The sequence below is a fragment of the Triturus cristatus genome, chromosome 11, assembly GCF_964204655.1.
Source record: "Triturus cristatus chromosome 11, aTriCri1.1, whole genome shotgun sequence".
In the NCBI taxonomy this organism is placed as follows: domain Eukaryota; kingdom Metazoa; phylum Chordata; class Amphibia; order Caudata; family Salamandridae; genus Triturus; species Triturus cristatus.
In genome coordinates, this window is record NC_140594.1 from 1082974356 (window position 1) to 1082995555 (window position 21200).

Below are 21200 nucleotides of genomic sequence, written 5' to 3' on the forward strand. Positions count from 1 at the left end.
TATAGCAGCTAGATGGACTTTGACGCATGGGCTAGTCCAGATTTTGCCAATAGCAGAATGTAAGAAAGGATCTCATGAGAGGAGGATTAACATTGGAATCCCCGCACCATATACAGAATTTCTTCCATTTCATCCTGTACGTCTTATTTGTACTCGGCGCCCGGGCATTTAAAAGGACATTCCTGCATTCAGATGGGATCTCTAGATGTTGAAATTCACAGTGTTCATGAGCCATGGTGCTAAGCGAAGTGATTTGGGATCTGGATGTAGCACTTGTCCCTGCGACATCGTCAGAAGAGATGGAATTGGATGGAGGAGAATAGGTTATACCTCGGAGAGAAGGTTCTGTGAACCAATGCTGTCTGGGCCACGATGGGGCTATTAGGATCATCCTGCACGGCTCTGCCTTGATCTTCATGAGCAGTCATAGTAGGAGGGGAATCAGTGGAAAAGCGTAGGCAATGATGCCTGACCGTACCATCGAAAATGCATTCCCCGGGATCCAGGTTGGTGACGGCAACTTGCAGAGTACCAGCATTTCTTGTTCTGAGCTGTTGCAAAGAGGTCCACTGTTGGCCTGCCCCATTTTTGAAAGATGCGGTCTAGGGTTTTCTGATCGATTTCCCATTTGTGCCAGGTAGACTAGAGTCTGCTTAATGTGTCTGCCGTGACATTTTGATCCCCCAGAAGGTGTTCTGCATTCAGAGAAATTCCGTTCTGTAGTGCCCATCTCCAGATGCACTGGGCTTCTTGAGATAGGGGAAGATAACTTGTGCGCCCCCCCCCCCCCAACCCCTTGCTTGTTGAGTTAATGCATTGCCGTTGGGTTGTCTGTCCTGATCAGCACAAATCGAGTTCTTTATCTTTGGCAGAAATGCTTCCAATTCTAATCTCATTGCTCTGAGCTCAAGCAGACTGATGTGAAGCTGCTGGTCTTGACACTGCCAATGCCCACTGACCCGATTTTGAAGGAATGCTCCCCAACCTTCCAGGGAAGCATCGGTGGTGATGACATGTGGAGCCAGCATGGAGAAAAGAAAGACCGACTGAAATCTTTCGACGTCCGGTCCACCAAGACACGGCGTGGATCATGCCCGGCATGACTGCAATGACATCCTCGAAGGAACCTACAGCTTGACGCCATTGCCAATCCAACTCCTCCTGTAAAAGGCGCATCCTCAACCAGCAGAAGGGGATGAGAGGGATGCAAGATGACATTGTTCCCAAGAGTGACTTGTATCTGCAAACTGAAAGGGACCTTCTTTTTGCGAATGATCGGGCCGGAGAAATTAGTTTCATTTGTCTCGAGAGACAAAGGAGGGGGGGGGGGGGGGGGCGGGAGGAACGCCTTGTTTAATGTGGGGTCCAAAATTGCTCCTAAGAAGGTTATGTACGTGGAAGGGTGCAGAGATGGCTTTTCCTTGTTCAGAGTCAGGCCCAACTCAAACCATCTTGTACAGGCCACCGTGGACGACTGAAAAACTTTGTGTGAAGGTGCTTTGATTAGCCAAGCGTCCAGGTAAGGAAACACCAGAGGTCTTTGCTTCCTCAGAAAAGCTGCTACTGGAGCCAGACATTTGGTGAAAATTCTTGGAGCAGACTAGAGGCCAAATGGCAGTACCTTGAACTGGTAATGGCTTCTGGCTACGGCAAATGGAAGGTACTGCCTGTGGGAGGGATGGATGGGGATGTGAAAATATGCATCTTGTAAGTCTAAGGTGGTCATATGATCCCTTGGGTTTAGAAGTCATAGGATGTCCTGAAGAGAGACCAAGCGGAAGGACTGCTTTTTGAGATAATGGTTTAGAGTTCTCAAATGCAGGATCGGACGCCATTGTTGTAAGTTCTTGCGTACCAGAAAAAAACTGAAATAGAATCCCTTCCCTCTGGGAGTTTGGTACCGGTTCTATTGGTCCTTTTCGGAGTATTGTAAGAATTTCCAAACACAAGAGATGTAGGTGTTTTTCCTCTTGCTGCCCTGGAGGAGTACAGTGTGGTATATGGAGAAACTCCAACATGTGGCCGAATTGTATTAGATTGAGGACCCATCCGTCCAGGATTATGTTTTGCCACTGGTGAAGGTTAAAAGAAATTTGCCCTCCTAGGGGAACTTGTGGAAAGGTGGGGACAAAAATAGCCGGAGCCTGAAGTTAGTCATGAGGTGTCCTTTCCCAGACATCCTGCCCTTCCTCTGGGGGCAGATTTAGATTAAGCCCCTGACTCTGGCTGTCGTTAAACATACTGTTGATATGCCTGGGAAGATGTAGCATACGAGGGGTACCTATACTGCTGAAATCCTCCACTGAAGGAAGGCCCCTTCCTCTAGCTCCTCTAAAGGCCACCTTCCAATACTGAAGCGTCCCTAGAGCCTTCGCTTTGTCGGTATCTTTAATATTTTGAAGTGCATCGTCAATGTGCTTTCCAAATAAAGCCTCTCCATCATATGGAAGGTCTAGGATCTTATTCTGATCCGCCATCGTAATCAGACGCTTGCTATTCTTCTGGCAATAGACTGAGCTGCCTGCTCTCTGTTACGAGCTAACCGCCGAGGATACAGTGTGCTTTGGATTGGCAGCTCATCCATATCACCACTACTATAAATAAGTTTATTCTATGAGAATGCTACATTGAAGACGCTTGGTTCATTTCAGTCCAGGCTCGTAGGCTCGTCACACACATAAGTACTATCTAACAATGGACAGCTCTGGATTCCTACGTGGGTTTTCATATTTCATGTCTTAGACCCATCTTGACTACCAAATCGGACCAGTAATTCTTAATTATATTGGGTACATTCATTTATACTGACTAAGGATAACCATCTGTAGTATCCAGCATTACTCACTCAGTGAACATACCATTTTGGAGGTGGAACTCCTGAGGAAGACAGTGTGGGCTGCCAAAACGTGCGTTGAGGGATAACTTTGGAAACCACCAGATAAATGTGTTCTATGGACATTTTTTTACCAAGGAGTTGTACTTTCATCTAAAGAACAAAATTGCAAATAATTTATTCATAAGCATGAATGCATGATGAATGACTGAAGTTAAATGTTGCTCAAGTCATTTTTTCATATTGACGTCTAATGTTTAGACTTCTTAAATTTACTACCATGAACAACAAATAAATATGTATTTTTCTATAATTTAGTGTCACTACTTCTTATTTTTGTATCATTTAGTATCTGTTGAGCTCTTTATTCAGTTGAAGTTGCCCTAGTTTATTTACAGTAGGATCTTATTCTGTACATTTGGTCTAAATGAAGTAGTCCGGAGCCATCCTTGACCGCGTAAAATCGCTGCACCCACCAGCGATTTAAATAATTGCGATATCCATTGCACAATCCATCACCCCTCCAGATGCTCTCTCGCCTTCCTGGAGAATTTTCTTAACTTCCGGCTTGCTCTCCTTCGGAAGCTGATCCATATACAGAGCCAGATCACACCACATCGGTCTGTCATATTTACCCAGTATGGCAAGGGCATTAGCTGCTCTGACCAACAGAGCTGACTGATGAAAAACGCTTACCAGCGTTATCCAGATGCCCGCCTTCCTTATCAGGAGGTGTAGTAATGAGTGCGGATTAGTTTTTAGATTTTCGCTGAGCTGCCTGAGAAATAACCGAATCCGGTTTGGGATGGCCCACCAAACAAGCTGGAGCATCCTCTGGGGCCGTGTATTTCTTCTCCAACCTGGATAGCACTGGTGTCACTGTCCTTTTCATGACCTTGAGTCCTTCTTCCCATACATGACCTATAATAAGAATAGTCCTCACTGATTTCCTAAAGGGCTCTTTAAAGTCATAAAAAAAAAAAAGCAGTCTGTTTGGTTAGCCGGCATAGGTAGATCAAATCTCTTTGCAGCTCTCTAACAAATTATGTCACCCACCAATATCCTCTGGTGGGGAGTCAACAGGCACTGGAGAAGAAGGCGTGGGAATGAGGTAAACATCCCACTCTATGTGGATCTCTAAGCTCTCCCTCCTCCTGATCATCACCCGTAGTAACTGGATCCTGCTGAAGGACTGATGGAGGTGATTTCTGTAGTGGTCCGCCAGCATAGTTTGAACGTTCTTTGGAGTAGACTGAATAGAACGTGGATAAGGAACTATTGATGGTATTTCCTGAGGTACAGGAGCTGAAGGGAATCTCTTCCTGTAGTCAGCCAACATGAATTGCAGGTCAGTTAGTAAATAAGACGGCATCCTCCGGATACTATTGATAGTATTGTTGCTGAGGAGTATATTCTTGATATTCTCCATAATCCTCCTCAAAATCATCCTCCTGACTCAACGTGCAGCTGGGACAGGCTACTCACGTAGCCAAAGGACCCATCATTTTCTTCCTCAGAATCCAGCTCTTCCAACAGGTGAGAAGGTAAAAGAGGTGTAATTTTGCTAGGTGAAGTAATTTCCAGTGTAATTCACCTTGTTCTGATTTTCTCGGTTTTATCTTGTGTTTTTTCCCTAGTCGACGGGCCAGTCGACGAGATCGCAGACTACATCATAGTCTGAGAAAGCCGTAGACTAATTTGGAAACCATTGGCAATGGTATCACCGCCGAAGTAGTAGTCGTTTGAGCTTGCCGTCGGCGCTGCTGTTGTCACGGTCGACGTCCTCCTAGTCAGACGATACTGGCGTCAACATCAAACTAGACCATGACAAACCCTTAAACGACGAAGCACCCAACGCAGTCGTCGACGCCGATGCCTTCTATGATGACAGGCGAACTTCAATCTTCGTCGACAAGGAAAGATGGTTTCTTCGAAGACTGTACCGTCAACAATGAAGTTTGTTGACGACGTTCCATCAGGAGGCATGGAAGAAGGTTTTTTGAAGGAGTGCCTGACTTGAGGGGGTGTTTTAGGTGGCTCAGAACTCGCCTTTTTTAGTTGTTTGTCCCCCAAAGAAAGTCCCTTCCTCTACTTTTAATGTTTGTGAGGAGAGTTTGAAGGAATGCACCCTTGGGACCCACAAGAAGTCTTTTAAAGGGCCTTCACGGACACTCACTAGATGGACGGGCGTGAGGTGTTCTCTTAAGGGACCTCCTGGATGAAGACTATGCCTCATCACGGTCCTCACTTGAAATCACTTATTTTCTGGCTTTGAGTTTCTGAAGCCATATACGAAGAACTGAGAGGCATGGTGCTAATAAGCAAACAGATATGCACTACAAAGCCAAAACTACATACAAAAACAAAAAAAAGTCTAATAAAAACATGGCAACTTATTAATCACGTACCTGAACAACCGAGCTAAGGATATCAACATAATTCCTCTCAGTTTGATACAGCTCCATTGCAACCTGCCATCTTGCGGATTTAGTCTGTGGTATGGAAGTGGAATTCTTGGACGTTTTTCTGTGATTCGTTGGAGTTTCTGATTAACAAACGTTATTGAAAAAGGACAGGTTAGCTGTGGACCTTTAAACAAAACCACTAATAAATCTGATTGTTTCAAGTACAGCTAAACTAATGTCAATTGTGCAGAAATTGAAAGATTTTTGTATAATTATCTACAAATTCTTACTGCTATTATGTTAAGTAAAGACACTTGATACACAGCAATTTTCAATAAGGAGTTCAATTTGCTTTTGAAAATGTAAACCACAGTTTAAGATACAGCACAAAAGGTTTGGCTAATTCTTCTGATTGATATTTATAACAGCAAAGTCTTCACTTTGTAAATCAATACCAAAACAATGGCCCCTGAAGGATGCACACCTACAAGACTGAGCAGGAAAAAAGACCCTTCCCGCTGACCTGAAAAATCAATATTCGATTCCCTGGAGAAAAGTATGGATTGAGGCCTATGTGGCTAGCTGGCAGATCTACAAAACAGGGACACCTCAAAATATGGTTCTAGTTGCAGCCTTTGCACTGGTGGAATTGGGTCCAATGCCCGAAAGCAAGATCCTTCGTGGCCAAGGCATATGTTTGATGCAAATGACAATCCATTGGGATGAGGTCCCTTTCCTTTCTTCACATTGGCAAATCCCACAAAGTTCTGTCCATTTAGCACTCCCTAGTCGTTTCAGGGAAGCAAACGACCTTCATGGACCTCTCCTCCTCCTCAGAGGGACGTGGCTGAGAGAAGGCAAGTCAGTGTGACTGCCCCACTTGGGACACTTTCAGACGAATGGATGCACCAATCCTAAGTGCCAGTTTGTAAGAAGGTATTATTGAGTTTTTGTATAGCGCATAGCTACCCTTAGGGTTTCCCAGTGGTTGGGGACAGGTTCTGCAGGCTCGAAAGTGACAGGTTTGTAGCTACTTAAGAAACATGGACAAGGAGGTACAGCCTCAGAGTCGGAAAGAGCATTCCACAGCTGAGGGCCCAGAACGAAAGAGAACGAACAGTCACCCATTTGGCTGTATCTGACTTTGGGCACCTTGAAAAGGCAACAGTTGTTGGAGCGCAGAGAGAATGGGGGATGGTAGGGAATGCCTACAGAGGCTCACTGCATGCTTGTAGCTCACTAGCACAACATGAAAAAGAGATTGCAATGAGAAACATTCTTCAGGAAATGTAGTCTTGAGGCTCTCATGGGTAATTTGAATAAAGTTGGCTGAACAAGCAAACACAAGAAAGACCCCAAGGCTGAAAAGTAACCTTCAACAGTACCCACAGAAAAGTCTTGCCAGTCTAAAGAGAACACAAAATGAAGAATATTAAACAACTTGAACCATAAACGGTCAACCCGCTCTTCCACGAATAAGGCAACAAACGTGGACCAATGGCCTGAGTAGACAGACTGAGATACAGCGGCAAGCAGTCAAAATGGCATACCTCACCCCCTATGCAACACAAACCTCACAGTTGATTCTACTTAATCTCCGTGCCTGAAGATGTAGATTGTGAAGGATGAGATGCAGTGCTCTGCATGGGCCAGCAGATCCCCTCTAGGAGGAAGACACAAATGAGGGCAGATGCTGAGGTTTGGCAGTGGAAGAACTGACGTCCTAGCCCTATCCACTCAGACTCAGCAACTCAGTCTTCACAGACTTTTTTCCAGGACCCATGGGATCAGAGGCAGAAGTAAAAAAAAAAAAAAGGCCGGAAACTAATTGAAGAGAAAATGTGTCTCCTGGAGACCCATAGAGAGGAAACTCTAGGGGCAGAAGGCGAGACTGAGGGTTTCCGGAAGCAGAGCACACATCAACTGAAGGGACGATGTTGCAGACACCCATTGCCACATACAGGTTCAAACACCTATGATCGGCAAGATGACTCCTGCAGAGATAGTTTTCCCCGATGTTAAGGACTCCAACGTCATGATGGACTGCCTAGGAGTTCCCATGAAGGTTCAGGTACTGCCAAAACCATAGAGCCTTCAAAAAAAAAAAAGCCATGGTACAGCACTCCATCTTGCTAGCTTGAGTACACCACGTCATTCATGTAGTTTACACTTGTATCAAGTTGCCCTTTCTGAAGGCCAAAAAGGTACAGAGGGCCAGGCAGATTGAGCACAGCTTCAAACGATAGATGATATGGCTATTTTCCACATAAAACCAGGCTTCACTTCGCTCTGGACTCTTGAATTTGAGAGTCCACCTTGATGTCTTAGAGATATGTCCAAAAGTGCAGCTTGGACAGCTTCAGAAAAAATAGGCATGCATCCGAGAGTGGTGTCCAATGACAGTACAGGGTTATAGCATGGACAAAAGAATACATTTTACTTAGACCAGACTGCTAAAAATATTTGGTTGCATCCTGGTCATTTTGTACTGTATGGAAGAATGTTTTTTTTTTAAGTCAGCAGGCAAACCTCACTCACCATGTTCTAAAGGGCAAGTGTATAGTGATGTGGACACAAAGATCTAAACACCAGGCTAGCTGATTAAGACCTGCCCATACCATAGTGACTATCTTTTTCGATTGTCGGTCTAGAGGAGAAGTAGAACAGTTTAGAATGGCTTTGCTCACCAAAGCATGCATTAGAAGCCTATCAGAGCAGCCAACTGCATCAAGAAAGTTGGCTCATCTGATGAGGGTTGTGCTGTCTTGCAACAGGGAGACTCACTGGCTGGCTCGAGAAGGAAAAAGATCAGGTTGTTAACAGGAACTCAGTCAGTGCTCTGTTAAATGGTAGTAGGGGGCTCCAAAGACAAGGGACCGTGCTTCAAAATTTTAGTCAAGAGTTCCGCCCAAGTATCCAATATAGGGAGAAGTACATCTACAACATCTGCAGCTGTGTAAAATAACACATCTGTTTGCAGACTCATGGGCAAATTCAGTCTCTGGATAAGCTCCAAGAACTTTTTCAGAGTAGTGCTGTATATAACTGCCAATAGTAATGTATCTGAGCCATTTAGCCAGTTGTAGGAAACTGTTTTTGTGGCAGTGCAATTTTGACTGCAGTATACTAGGTACCTTCTAACCAGGTCCCCAGTACCAGTTTCATTTCCTGAAAATGTACACTTGTTTTCCCTAGTTGGCAATACCTTTAGCACCCTCAATAAGCCCCTAGTAAGTTTTACCCCTGGTACCTAGGGCTTGGGGTACTAAAGAGGGTCCTCCTAGTTCTGCAGCACAAATTATGCCACCCCAAGGGACCACTCAAAATCATGTAGGGCTATCACAAGCTGCATGTTTTGGTGGAAGCAACAGTGAAAATACAACCCGACATCCCAGTGAGCAAGGTCCCCTAACACTGCATGTAGAACTTCTAAGTGACCCTTAAAGCCCCAAGGCAGGTGCTTGGTATTACATGTGAGGGCAAACCTGCACAAGCAGATATGCCCCTGTGCTGGTCAGTCCCATTACTGCCAGTGCAAGTGGACAGGAAAGCCATTTTAAAACAAGTGCTGGACACTGGTTAAAAATGCCCAAAAAAAAAAAAAAAGTTCCCCAGCTACACGATTGTTTCACTGAAAATGGGGATGTTGGGAATCAAACCTCTCGCAATGAAAAACCCACACTTATTCCAGTGTTGGATATACCAATACATGCACACAGACGGCACCTTAGAGGTGCCCCCTCAAAACCTACCAGCCTGTGGTGTGCTTGCCGACTGGTTTCTGCCAGCCTGCCACCTGAGACTTTTCTGACCTAGGGTTAGAGCCTTTTGCTCTCAGGAGACAGAACAAAAGCGGCTGATTAGCGATCCTAGGTCGGCAAGCTCCAAAGAGCTGCCGCCTTTGAAATATGAATCTGGCTCCCCTCATAGGAGAAGCCGACCCACTTTGTCCAGAGACCCTTTGGCACCCGGACTGGTGGGAAAATCAGCTAGTCAGGTGGGTATGGCAGCCCCAGGCTAGTACCACTCCTAAGGTGGGATAAACTGAGGTGGACACTTCTTTTCAGAAGTAGCCATCTTTGAGATGCCATACTTGGGAATTCTGGAACATGGTTATACCACTTCACACAGGAAGTGGTCATATGGGGGGGTGGGGGTGAATAGTGATTCCAAGGGTCAGTAGCCCATTGGCTACTACCCTACACTCCCCTAGATTCAGTATTTAGGGGAGCCCCTGGCACAAGAATAGATGTCGACCTGAAAGAAGAAGGATGAGAAGAGTAGCGTCCTGCAAGAACAGAAGATCCCGCAACTGACTTTGCGCCAATCCTGCCTGCTGCCTTCGTCAACTGCACCAGAAGTCAGCTGTCGAGTCTCCAGAGCCTGAGAGACCTGCCAGCACTCCACCCAAGAACGAAGACCTCCCAAGAAGCAGCAGACCTGCTTCCCGGCATCCTGCAGGAATCCAAACAGCCCTGGAAGGACTTCGTGACCACAGAAACCAGACGCCTGAAGACAACATGGCACCCGTCGCTGAAAAGCGAGTGGAAGTGGGCCAACGGTGTCAGCATGGTCCCCCCCAGCCATCCAGAGAGTCCAGTGTGGTGACACCTCTTGGCGACATCGGGGAATCTACTGCAACCTCTGCACGCAGGCCCCTTGTACAGAGACTGCTCCTGGTCAGAAAACCTGACGCTTAGACACCGCTGCACCAGTCACCCCTGGGACGTGGAGAAGGGGACCACAATAGAAAGACAATGTGGTTTATAAGGCATCCAAATTAAGGTTAGTTAATCTAATCAAACATTTAAAGTATGAAGAACACAATCTGTTCTTCAGAACACATCATAAGCCTACAAAACCGCATTAGAAACACCATGCGCATTACAATGAATTGGGATTTGTACTATACTCTGCTATACCCTCTCAAGAGACTGTCAGTTAATTGAATTTTCGGTGAAAAAAAGTGACTTTAAAATTCAGAGTCTGTTGATTTGATAAACGTCAACATAGCTACATCAGGGGAAAAAAATGATCTAATTGCCATTGCTCCATCTTTATGAATGCAAATTTTCATAATCACACCTAAACTCTAATCTTCCTGAGCTAGGAGGTAGCTGTGCTTTTCCACTTAAAAGAAATACATTTCAAACTAGAGAACTCATACAGATTATATACAATATCCTGTGTCTCGGAAGCACATGCCGTATGAATGTCAAAAAAAGCTATCCAGCAGTGGATTACGTTTTGCAGAATTAAATTCCATTTTCCTTGTGCTCCTCCTGGACTGACTACCTCTACGACTTTGATGGCAGATGGCCTCTCTATCTTTGCGTGCATTCCTGGTTTCTAAGCTGCCTCCTGCACAATTTGAAAAACAAAAGGTGGTTACTTATAAGAAGCTAAAGCAAGGTAAAATCTACTGTCACTGTTCCAGCTTTAATCACAGGGAAAATGTCTATGTTCCAGGAAACCCAAGTTGCTTACTACAGGTTAGGCATGTCAGACAATAAAATACCTGAAAACTTTCCAGTATCTGGCGTGTTGGAGATGTCCAATAAGGACCCATAGGAAAGCGAATGTTCAGCTGATGGCCGTTTAAGGGGTGGAAAGGCTTCATTGTCTCTGCTCAGTTGCGCGATTGTATCTTTCAACCGACGTTTTTTGCGGTTGCTGTTGGGTGTGCTCAACGAAAGCGAAGAGACAGACTTCTTAAGAGCTGGACTTTCAGCCTGCAATACAACATGCAACTGTTTACAACAAGACACATTTCAGGTAAGGATCTAAAGATATGTGGCGCATAAATCTGTACACATTCAGTAAAATCACAGAGAAAAGGAAGTGCAGTGCACAACACTGCTCAAACAGTAGGCTTCCAGGGCATACCACAGCGAGAGGCACTCCTTTCATTGTCCTTCAGAGGAAGGAAGTAAAACTAAACTTAGATCTCAAGTATATCCTACAATTTCTGTTGCCAGGGAGAGCCAGGGTTGCATTTAGTAATACATTCACTAGACTGGCAGAGTGTTGAAAACCAAGACCATCCATTTCATTCTTGTACTGTTATGAACAGCTTAAACTGAGACAGCACATATAAATGAGCCCTAAAACACTTTAGGCTTGGCATTAGCAAGGACCTTTTGATTGTACCAAAACGTATGAAGTACTTTATAGCGATTTTCCGCTAGCTCTCTTCAGCCATCAGTCTGTTATTGTGTAATTCACATTTTACTACAGCATGAAGCACAGGGCAACAGCACTAAGAATAAGTATGCAGTTTATGCTAGTCTGATGTTGACCGACAACCCATCATCCTAAACCTGCTCAGATTGGGCTATCGGCCATGCCTCAGGCCCAAAGTCCATCATTTATAGAACAGCAGATGACATGACTAATAGCCCTGCTATCAAACTTCAGCCCCTTTATCGGCAAGGTGAACTTGGGCACCAAATCCATTGTACAAACTGGTCCCAATTCCGTGTCTCTAAATGGCATTCCCCCTATAGGTAAGGCAACTTTAAAACCAGTTGTAACAATGGTTTCGGTGACTAATTACCGGCCTCCTCTCACAGCACCACAAAATCCGTTCAAGGCCCCTGCTGAAACTTCTTAAAGTGTAGATGACTTTATGGGCTCCCTTAGCTGCCCTGACATTCGCTTTTTAGATCCTAACAAGCATAAAAACACTACCAGCGCCTCAGGAGTCCATTCTCAATACTACTGGTTTTCCATCGCCCCTCTTAACCTTAGTTGTCACCTGGCCAATCTCATCCATGTTATTTCATGGAATGTGGCCGGTCTTCGGATCAAGTTATTATCCCCTGATGGGCATAACGTAGCTACAACAGCACAAATCTACTTAAAAGAAACCTGGACCTTGAATGATATTACTTACCTTCGGTAACACCTTAACTTTTAGAGATGGGATCTAGCTGCAGATTCCTTACGTTTGAATTCTCCTCAGGCGCCAGACTAGATCCAGAAAAAATAAATCCAGCAGTACCTCTACATGTCAGAGGACGTCATGCAACTACCTAGTGACATCGCCACCAGATGTGCAATCGATGGAGTCCATATATGCCCCTTCTTGACACACTGATGTCCGTTGTTTCAGGGACTACAGTCCATGCAAAAAATGCAGAGTCAGTTACAGAAATTGGCCAAGCAAAGAGTGCCAATAAAGAGATAGCTCTATCTCAGTCAATACAGACGTATCTGCAAGGAGGTGCATTCCAATATCAAGCCATAGGAATATCCCAATACCAAGCAGGATATTAAAGGCAGGAATAAATCAGTTTGCAGAGCTGGGAGGATGGGAGGGTCGTTAAGGAATCTGCAGCTAGATGCAGTCTCTAACAGACAAGGCTTTACTGAAGGTAACTTGTTCATCCGACACAGCCATCTAGCCGCAGATTCCTTATCTTTGAATTAGATACCAAAGCAAACACATCCACAGAGGAGGGCATTCAAACTGATTGGATCAAAATCCCCGATTAGAACTAGCCGGTGTCTAGCGGGAGCATAACACCACTGAAGAGTTTGGCCGCCCTAAGGCAGGAAGGTAAATGCTCTGTAGCTCAAGAACTGTGGTAGTAGTCACAGGTAACGAAAGCAGAAAAAAGCATGTAGCTTTACTCCAGTCAGAGGAAGAGAATTGCGTACTAAGACCACATGGACCCAAAAATGAGTGCACTGGCATGGCAGAACTGGAGAAAGGATTGTTTGTCACTAGAGTAACACAGGACAGAAGGAGAGACTACTGAGCCATAGCTCCTCACCGCTGGAAAACATTCTCCTAGCCAAATTGTTTCGCAGACACAGAAAGAGAAACCAAGAACCCATGCACACAGGAGAGCATAGAGCAAGACCTGAACAAGAATTTAGCAAAGACAACCAAGTAAAACAGTTGTCTTAATGGAAAAAACTACAATAGAGCTAGCACCTCTAGAATCACCCATAACACCTTTACATATGGGAGGTAAAAAAAGAACACTGGTAGTTTTAAGAAAAGGAAGTATGTGTGTGTGTGTGTGTGTGTGTGTATACACACACACACACACACATCTATACAAACACAAACATACACATGCGCGCACCCACTTTAACTGTAAAACTCAAGGGTACAGGGGCATTATAGTCAGTCTCAGATTTCACTTTTACAAACCTATTGAACTTCAGCAGTTATAGTTACATGAGCAAACTAGATCTTAAGCCCAAGCAATTCACTGCTTATGACCTCACATATTACATCACTCATGACATGGTCTGACATCATGGATGACATCAAGTGAGTGCTTTTAAGAGTTTATGGGCGTTAAACATGTATACTAACCTACTACAAAAGTTAGAGAAATTATCACTCAGTAGTGCAATTAGATACTAATCTAAAGTCCGATTTGAGTGGGTGACTATCAGTGTGTGAGTGGCTGTATGGGAATGAGTGCATGCATGAGTGACTGGGTGATGGAGTAGAATTCTGACTAGACTTGTAGGTATGCGAGTGGTTGCGTCAGTGGCTGCTTGGGTGTGAGTGGCAGTATAGGTGCATGATTAGGTAGGTGGATGGATTGTGAGGATGACTGTGGGTGACTGGGTGTATGGGTGAGTGTTTGGTTAAATGAGTTGGTGTGCGAGTGGTTATATTTGTGAGTGAGCAGATCTAGGAGTGCTGGTGTGGAAGTGTGAATAGGTATGTAAATGGTTGTGTGGGTGTGTGAGTGGCTGTATACATGAATAAGTGAGTAGCTGTATGGGTGAGTATATGGCTGTGTGAGTATATGGCTGTGTGAGTATATGGCTGTGTGAGTATATGGCTGTGTGAGTATATGGCTGTGTGAGTATATGGCTGTGTGAGTATATGGCTGTGTGAGTATATGGCTGTGTGAGTATATGGCTGTGTGAGTATATGGCTGTGTGAGTATATGGCTGTGTGAGTATATGGCTGTGTGAGTATATGGCTGTGTGAGTGGGTCAATGGACGAGAGTGAGTGAGTGAGTGAGTGAGTGAGTGAGTGAGTGAGTGAGTGAGTGTGTGTGTGTTTTTGTATGGGTCTGTGAATGGGTATGAGTGGTTGTATGTGGGTGTGCGAGTGGTTCTGTGGATGAGATCAGTGATGTCATTTGAGATGTCAGTGATATCACTGACCAGGTCATGAATGTGATAATGTGATATGTGAGGTCATAAGCAGTGACAAGTGAAATCTGTGCCTAACTACAACATCCCTCTAACCTTTAGTTTTTCCAGTGAAGTGCTAGTTTTTTTTTTCGTTTTTTAACTACTAGACTCGTTTAGAGAGTGGTAGAAAAAGGGGAGGGACCTCAGACCGCTGTGAGGTACTTACTGGAGGTAACAAGAGGGGTTCTTAGCCCCCCCACCCCAGACCCTCAGCATCCTAAGGGACTTCATTCCTCAACCAGTAGTGCGCCAGGAGACGGGTTCGTATGGTGTTGGAGAAAGGGGGCACGGCCTCACATGACCTTTCAGCAATCCACAGTGTGGGACTTAATAGAAGTAACAGGAGGGGTTGCTGGTCCCCAAGGAACCTCAGTATCTATGAAGATTTCATCCCCCAAAAAGTTATGTTCCGGGAGGCCCCTTTGCAGTGGTTGAGAAAGAGGACATGGCATCCGGCGACTACCCCCAGGGCTGGTTTTGTTTTCTTGGTTGAGGAGGGGGAGAGGGAGGGGGGCGGCATGGCTCCCCTTCCCAGGCAGATTTAAACTCCAGGACTCCATCCCCCAGGGCCAGCCAATGTTACTTGGGTGCCCTTACGGCACCCAGTATGCAATGGGACTGTGGGGGGAAGCCTCAAGGCCCCCGTGGACTCTGCCAGCCCCCGCCTCCATCAGGAGCCAGCACTTCTGTGAAAGACAAGGGGCTGCTGAAAGGCAGCACCAGGTCTGTGAGAGCAAATGTCATGTTTTTCTGCACCCATATTGCATGCAAGAAAACAGATGAAAACGTTCTGCAAACCGGAGCTTCTTGCAGAAAGCGGATTTATGTTAGATTTTGCTTGGTGGGAGCTGCGAGCACCTTTGCCCAGGGGAGGTGGCGGTTCCTGGGGCTACCAGCCCTAGCAGTGGGGCTCCATGCACCCCCCTGCTTTTTTAGCCACCAATGACCCTGGGACCTGGCCCACCCGGGGGCAAAATAAAAGGAGAAGCGCGGGAGACCACTTTGAGAGTATTTTCACTTTTTATAAATGCATTATAGCCATGACGGGGTCTTGGAGTGACTCTTGCACCATGGCTAGGGGTTCAGGTGGTCTACTCTGGCTCCTTTTCTTTTCAATCTTTTTTAAGTGACTCAGCTCAAGTAGAGTCCTAAGATGGCTGCCAACATTTCGAGGTTGAATGGTTGACAGACTTTCAGATTTCAGCATGGGGACTGTTGGATCCGTGTCCCTATATAGCTATAATATTTTACCTTTAATATCCAACACTACTGAATGGATTCATACCAAATAACAAAAAGCATGATCTGTAGACCCCAAATCTTCATTTTTACCTAATTTGGTGTAATTCCGTCCAGCAGTTTGGGCTGTAGGCTTTTTCAAAGGTCCTATGGAAAAAACAGGGGAAAACGCATTTCTAGACTCCCTAATCGGCTCCCACATCAGCCAAACCAACCAAAGTATAGCTTTTAATTTTCTTTTTTTTTTTTTTAAAGATTAGTCAAGCGGGGCCAATGTTATTGGCAAAACAAAAAATGCTATGCCTAAATGAACTAGGTCCTAACCTTAGCAACCTATTAGCGACCGCCAGTCAGATAGAACAAACACATATACATGCGCACACACACATTATGTACATACAGAGGATTACCAGGGCGAATGAGCCATGCAACTGGGAAAAATTAAATGGAGAGAGTGGGAAACACACAGATGGAAAGGTAATTGGCTGGCACAAGAAAACACGGCCAGCAGCCTGATGCAGCTGCCAAAAGACCCAAAAGGTTATATCATGCAAGAAGATTGCAGGGTGAAAAATCTCACTAGAGAGAAATCAGTACCTGTATCAGTGTTCAAGAAATGCTAACACCCAGAGGAGTAGGATAGGAAGGCCTCCAGAACCACAAATAGTAAGTGAGACAGGAGAGCTCGACTGGGGCATCGGACGAGCAAAGGAAGGTACATCCTATGCAAATAATAGCATGCATGAAAAGCAGAACCCAAAAAGGGTTGCAGAACATACAAGAGTACAAGTACGGGGTACAGGGAAGAGCGTCTCTACCGGAGACCGAAAACACAAAAAGTGCAGGCAGTATAAGTTTATCTGGAGAAAAATCCTGCAGGATATTACATACTGGGAGCGCAAAGCATTCCGTTTTCTGCTGTACATTAAGGTAAAAAACACTCCACAGCACTCAAAGGGAGCTGAAGACACAAGAGAAACAAACTTTCAGGAGGAGATCACAAAATCAAAGAATAACCAATACTACTAACCCTGAATGGGCTAGAAGCACAAATGTTACGCATAGGGGAAAAAAGAAACCCTTGAAGAAAAGAATGGCCGAGAAGAGGAACCATGTTCCTGATTAACTACTCTAGAACAAAAGGAAGACAAAGGGTCAAAGACCCTTGTTAAGAGAGTTAAACAGAAGCCAGCCCACAGAACAAGTAGTCTAAGGTGAGAATAAAGGGATGGACAGGTAGAGGCTGTGGCGATAGCGGACTTCAGAGCGGTGCATGTGGTAACAAGAAGGGACGAGGTAGGCCCCCGTAGCAAAAAGACGAAATCTGTCTGGAAGGATGAAGCATTCAAAAGAGGTCAAGGGCAGCAGTACAAGAGGGCAGGCCCAGAAGTCCTAGCAACTGCCACAAAACGAAAACAAACCAGGAGGAACAAGCACTGAAAATGCAATAGGTCTCGCCTTTGATTAAGTTAAAGCAGTTTGCTTTGTTATACAATACCATTAGCAAAGCAAATGGCTTTAACTTAATAGTAGACAGTAGTACCACACTGTGGGTGCTTCTAAGGGCTAGATTTACCTTTAAAATAGGAGGTTTACAGTTCACAGGCGGGTAAAGGTCAATAGACTCCAAAATGCACCAATGTCTATCATATGCTGGTGAGCCCCTTTAATACCCCAGAGTGAAAACAGCCATGGGGCTTTAAGGCACATCAAATATGTGTGAAGAATTCTGAAATTACCTACTTGTGTTTTCAATAAATATCGGAGCCGAACTTGTATCTTTATTATTAGACATACCCGATTTGCTCAGTAGATGGCTAAGCATGAGCACTTACCGGAAGTTTAAACAGGATTTAATTTGTAAAATATCCTACAATTTCTCAAACTTCCCTGGGACAATTTTCACGGGGGGGGGGGGGGGGGGGGGGGGGTTCACTTGTAAAAACATCTCAGAGCCGCCGTCGGATTACTGGTTCATTCCCGTAAATCTGCCAGACAGCTAGCGCCACACCACAGCGCCTCGTCTGCTGGCAGTGGAAGTCCTGGGGAATGCTAGTGTGCACAAACCCCACCAGGAGAGAGAGCGAGTGTGATTTAACGGAGTAAATTAACTAATGAGTGAGCAACTCAGTGGGTAGTGAGTGTATGAGGGTGCATGGTTGAGAGTGAGTGTATTAGACAATGAGTGCATTGTAGAACAAGTATAAGCGCAAGTGATTAAGTGACCGATGCATCGCAAGACTATTGCCAGACAGCGGAACCGCTCCTATAGTGCCCACAATTACTCTAATAGCCTCGTGGGGCTTTCAGTAGCAATAAAACTTCCCCACGGGCGTGCCACAATCCCACTGTGCACCGCAAGTAAATGCATAATGTGAGTGGGGAATGCAGCAGAGAAATCAAGCTTCACCCCCCTTACCAGGTCAGATGCCCCCAGTGACATCATAAACCGTGTGCACCTGGGCAGGAGTGGAGACAGCTGTTTCACCAGGTAGAGCGGGCGGTACAGGACTTTTGGGTATAATGGAGCAGGAAGCTCCCTCCTGACACCCGCAATGTCCCCAACAAATGCCCAAGTGAGAGAGATAGGGTTACGGGTAGTGAGGGCAGGGAAGGGTTCAGCGAGGATCGAAGAGGGTGGGGGGGGGGGGGGGGGGGAGCGTAGTTATTTTAATTGCAGAGTTTGAGGTTTAATGCGGATGAAGGCTGTGTAGTGAGCTTGAGAAGCAGGCAGAGTCTGAGGGTGCAGTGAGGGCTGACGCGAGTGCACCAGTGCAAAGGGGAGTGCTGGAGGGGGAGTGTTGCAGTGAGTTCTGGAGTGGGAGTGTGTTGCAGTGAGGGTTGTAGTGAGTTCTGGAGTGGGATTCAGTGTCAGCGGTTTTGAGTGTTGGAGTGGGTAAGTGAGTGCTGGAAAGAGAGGGCGATATAGTGAGTACTGAAGGGTAAGTGCGGTGTGGGTGTGACTGCAGACTGACATGACCACGATCGGTTTCACTGGCGCGGTGTTACACTGAGCAATGTGCAGCAGCGCACACCTGAATGTGGCTGATTTTGGGGTTCAAGTCTGGCATGCACAGCAGGCGCAGGCCCGTAAATACGCATGTCACGCACAGAACATGTGTGTACAGTGCATGTTCTGCATTACGCACACGTGGCGTTGTTGGCTATACGTACATTCTGGCGTGCAGAGTATTGGGTACACGAGGGGGTACTCCCTGCTATAGAGCAATGGCGCTTCGCCGAAGCTGTGCACATGGAGGACACGTGGACGACACGCCATGTATACACTGCAAAGACTAACAAGTAACAGAAAATGTACTGCTGTGTTCGCCTATGTGAGACGGCGTCAGACCATTTTAGTGCACACAGTACTCACTGCCAGAGTTTATCAGAGGCTCGCTGGGCCGTGCCTTGTGCACACCCGATGCAGGGTGAGCTAGAATAGCTCAGGATTCCAACAGTATTCCTCGGGTACCGTATACTTTGTAGCACAGTACTGGGCACTGCACGGTGTACGTACTCACCACCACAATTTACCACGGGCTCGCTGGCCATGGCGTTGGGCACACGCCGTGCGAGGTGAGATAAAAAGCGCTGTACACGTGAAGTGAGTGCTAGGCGTGCACATGGTGGTTCATATCAGGTGCACATGTGGTGCTGGGTGTGCACAGGGTACTACATACAGTAAACACTGGGGGTCAGTAGTCGCCACCAGGGCTTGGCATAGTACTCACGCTGAGCTGGGCACTGCGCACGTGACGTGAGTTCTAGGAGCTCACAGGGTGGTGCATACAATACACATTATGGTGCAGTATTCACTGGCAGAGCTCGCCCAGGGGCTTGCTGAGCTCGGCGTTTTGTACTTGTGGTGGTAGGTGCTCACGGGTGATCTATACAAGGAACGTAAGTAAACACTGGGGGTCCGTACAGCACAGTGCCACCGCCAGAGCGTGCAAGGGGCTTGCTGAGCTCGGCGCTCTGCACACGTGATGGTAGATGCCCACGGTACATACAGTAAACATGGAAGTGCAGTACTATGACCGTTTGCTCGGCGCTGTACACGCGTGGTGCTGGGGGCTCACACTGACCACAGTGGTGCACACAAAGTAAATACAATACAGCAACAAGCATTTGCAATTTAATTGCAGTTTAAAGCTGAGCACGGCGCTGCTTCACGGACACCGCGCTCTGTTTCTTTATACATTTCTTAACTTTAACACGGAGCGCGGTGTCCTTGAAGCGGGTGCTGCGCTCAGTGTTAAATTTAAGAAATCTATAAATAACCCGAGCGCGGTGTCCCTGAAGCGGCGCCGCGCTCACTTTCAAAGTTAAATTTTAAGAAAAAAACAAAAACACAGAGGGCGGTGCACTCATTAGTACTGCACTGAAAATGAAAACAAAAGGGCGCTTACTGAGTAATAAAAGAGGAGAAGTAACTCCGCCAGTATACGATCCAATCCCGGTGGGCGGGGCCAAAAGGGGACAGAGTGGCAACCAGGAGTGATTGAAATGCCTCCGATGCAATCATTGCACTACCTTTAGCATAATTAATGACGCCAAACGACGCGCACGAATGAAACCTGCAGGCGGAGCTGAGACACTGCTTTGGAATCCGTATTGATTCCAAGAAGCCCTCGTATGACGAGAGCAGCGCATGTGCGCTGCTTTCGCCAGCCGAGACCTAAAAAGGGGAGTAAGAAAACGTTGCCCCAGTTCAACGAATGAAATGACATCTCTCTCTCCGATATCAAATGTAATTGGTCTAAAGTCCTATTTATTATTATTTTTTACAAACCAGCACCACAGGCACCCAAGAAAGGAGCGGCCAGTCCATTTGGTCCAGAATATCAACAGAGGTCCACTAAAGTAGTGCAAGATGCACCGATGGGGGCACCAGACACCGCAAGGATGGAACTATACCACGCTTCCCAAAACACTACTAGAGAAAGAGCGATCAGTAACACTGATAAACGCCATTAGAAAGCAGAAGAAATGCTTCATGGATGAAGGTACCTGAACGAGAGAAACAATACTGTAATTCAAGGCAGAAAGCAGTGTGTGCGCAATGTTTCAGTGTACAAAGGAAAATCCCCTATAAGGGATACTAAAATACCATAAATACACCCAGGTACGCCCAAAGCATACAGACTGTGTTCCACAAGGAACAGGGCACAAGGCAATAGTGCATCTGCACAAAATAACAGAATGATGAGTTGCATGAAGTCTGGAAAAAAGAAATGCCCCTATATCAGAGTGATTGAAACCCACTCAGGGCCACAAAAAACAAACAAACAAAAAAGCACAAACAAAACACCAACTCAATCCGTCTTGACGGTTAGGAAGAAAAACTAACACCTGCAGAAGGCAAGAACACCTCACCAGGTGCCATATTAATCTGGAATGTTTTTTTTGTTTTTTTTAAAGTAGAAAAGAACCAGAAGCCTGCCAATTGCTCAACAGAAGAAATGAAAAACAATCATGCAGACAGTCCGTGGAGAGCTAGGGAGGCAAATTCCCTGGACAGAGTAAAACTTCTCGAAAATGCTTT

At 45.9% G+C, this 21200-nt stretch overlaps 1 protein-coding gene across 6 annotated transcripts in view; it reads right to left on the minus strand.

Moving 5' to 3' along the window:
* The window catches only part of ECT2 (epithelial cell transforming 2), a 210481-nt gene that overhangs the window by 99605 nt on the left and 89676 nt on the right, over positions 1-21200 (minus strand). For all 6 annotated transcript variants that reach the window (XM_085635428.1, XM_085635430.1, XM_085635427.1 and 3 more), the window contains 2 exons: positions 10757-10970; positions 5242-5378 (listed from right to left, as the gene is read on the minus strand). In XM_085635428.1, the coding sequence (XP_085491554.1) occupies positions 5242-5378; positions 10757-10970 (351 nt within the window). The remainder of the gene's footprint in view (positions 1-5241; positions 5379-10756; positions 10971-21200) is intronic.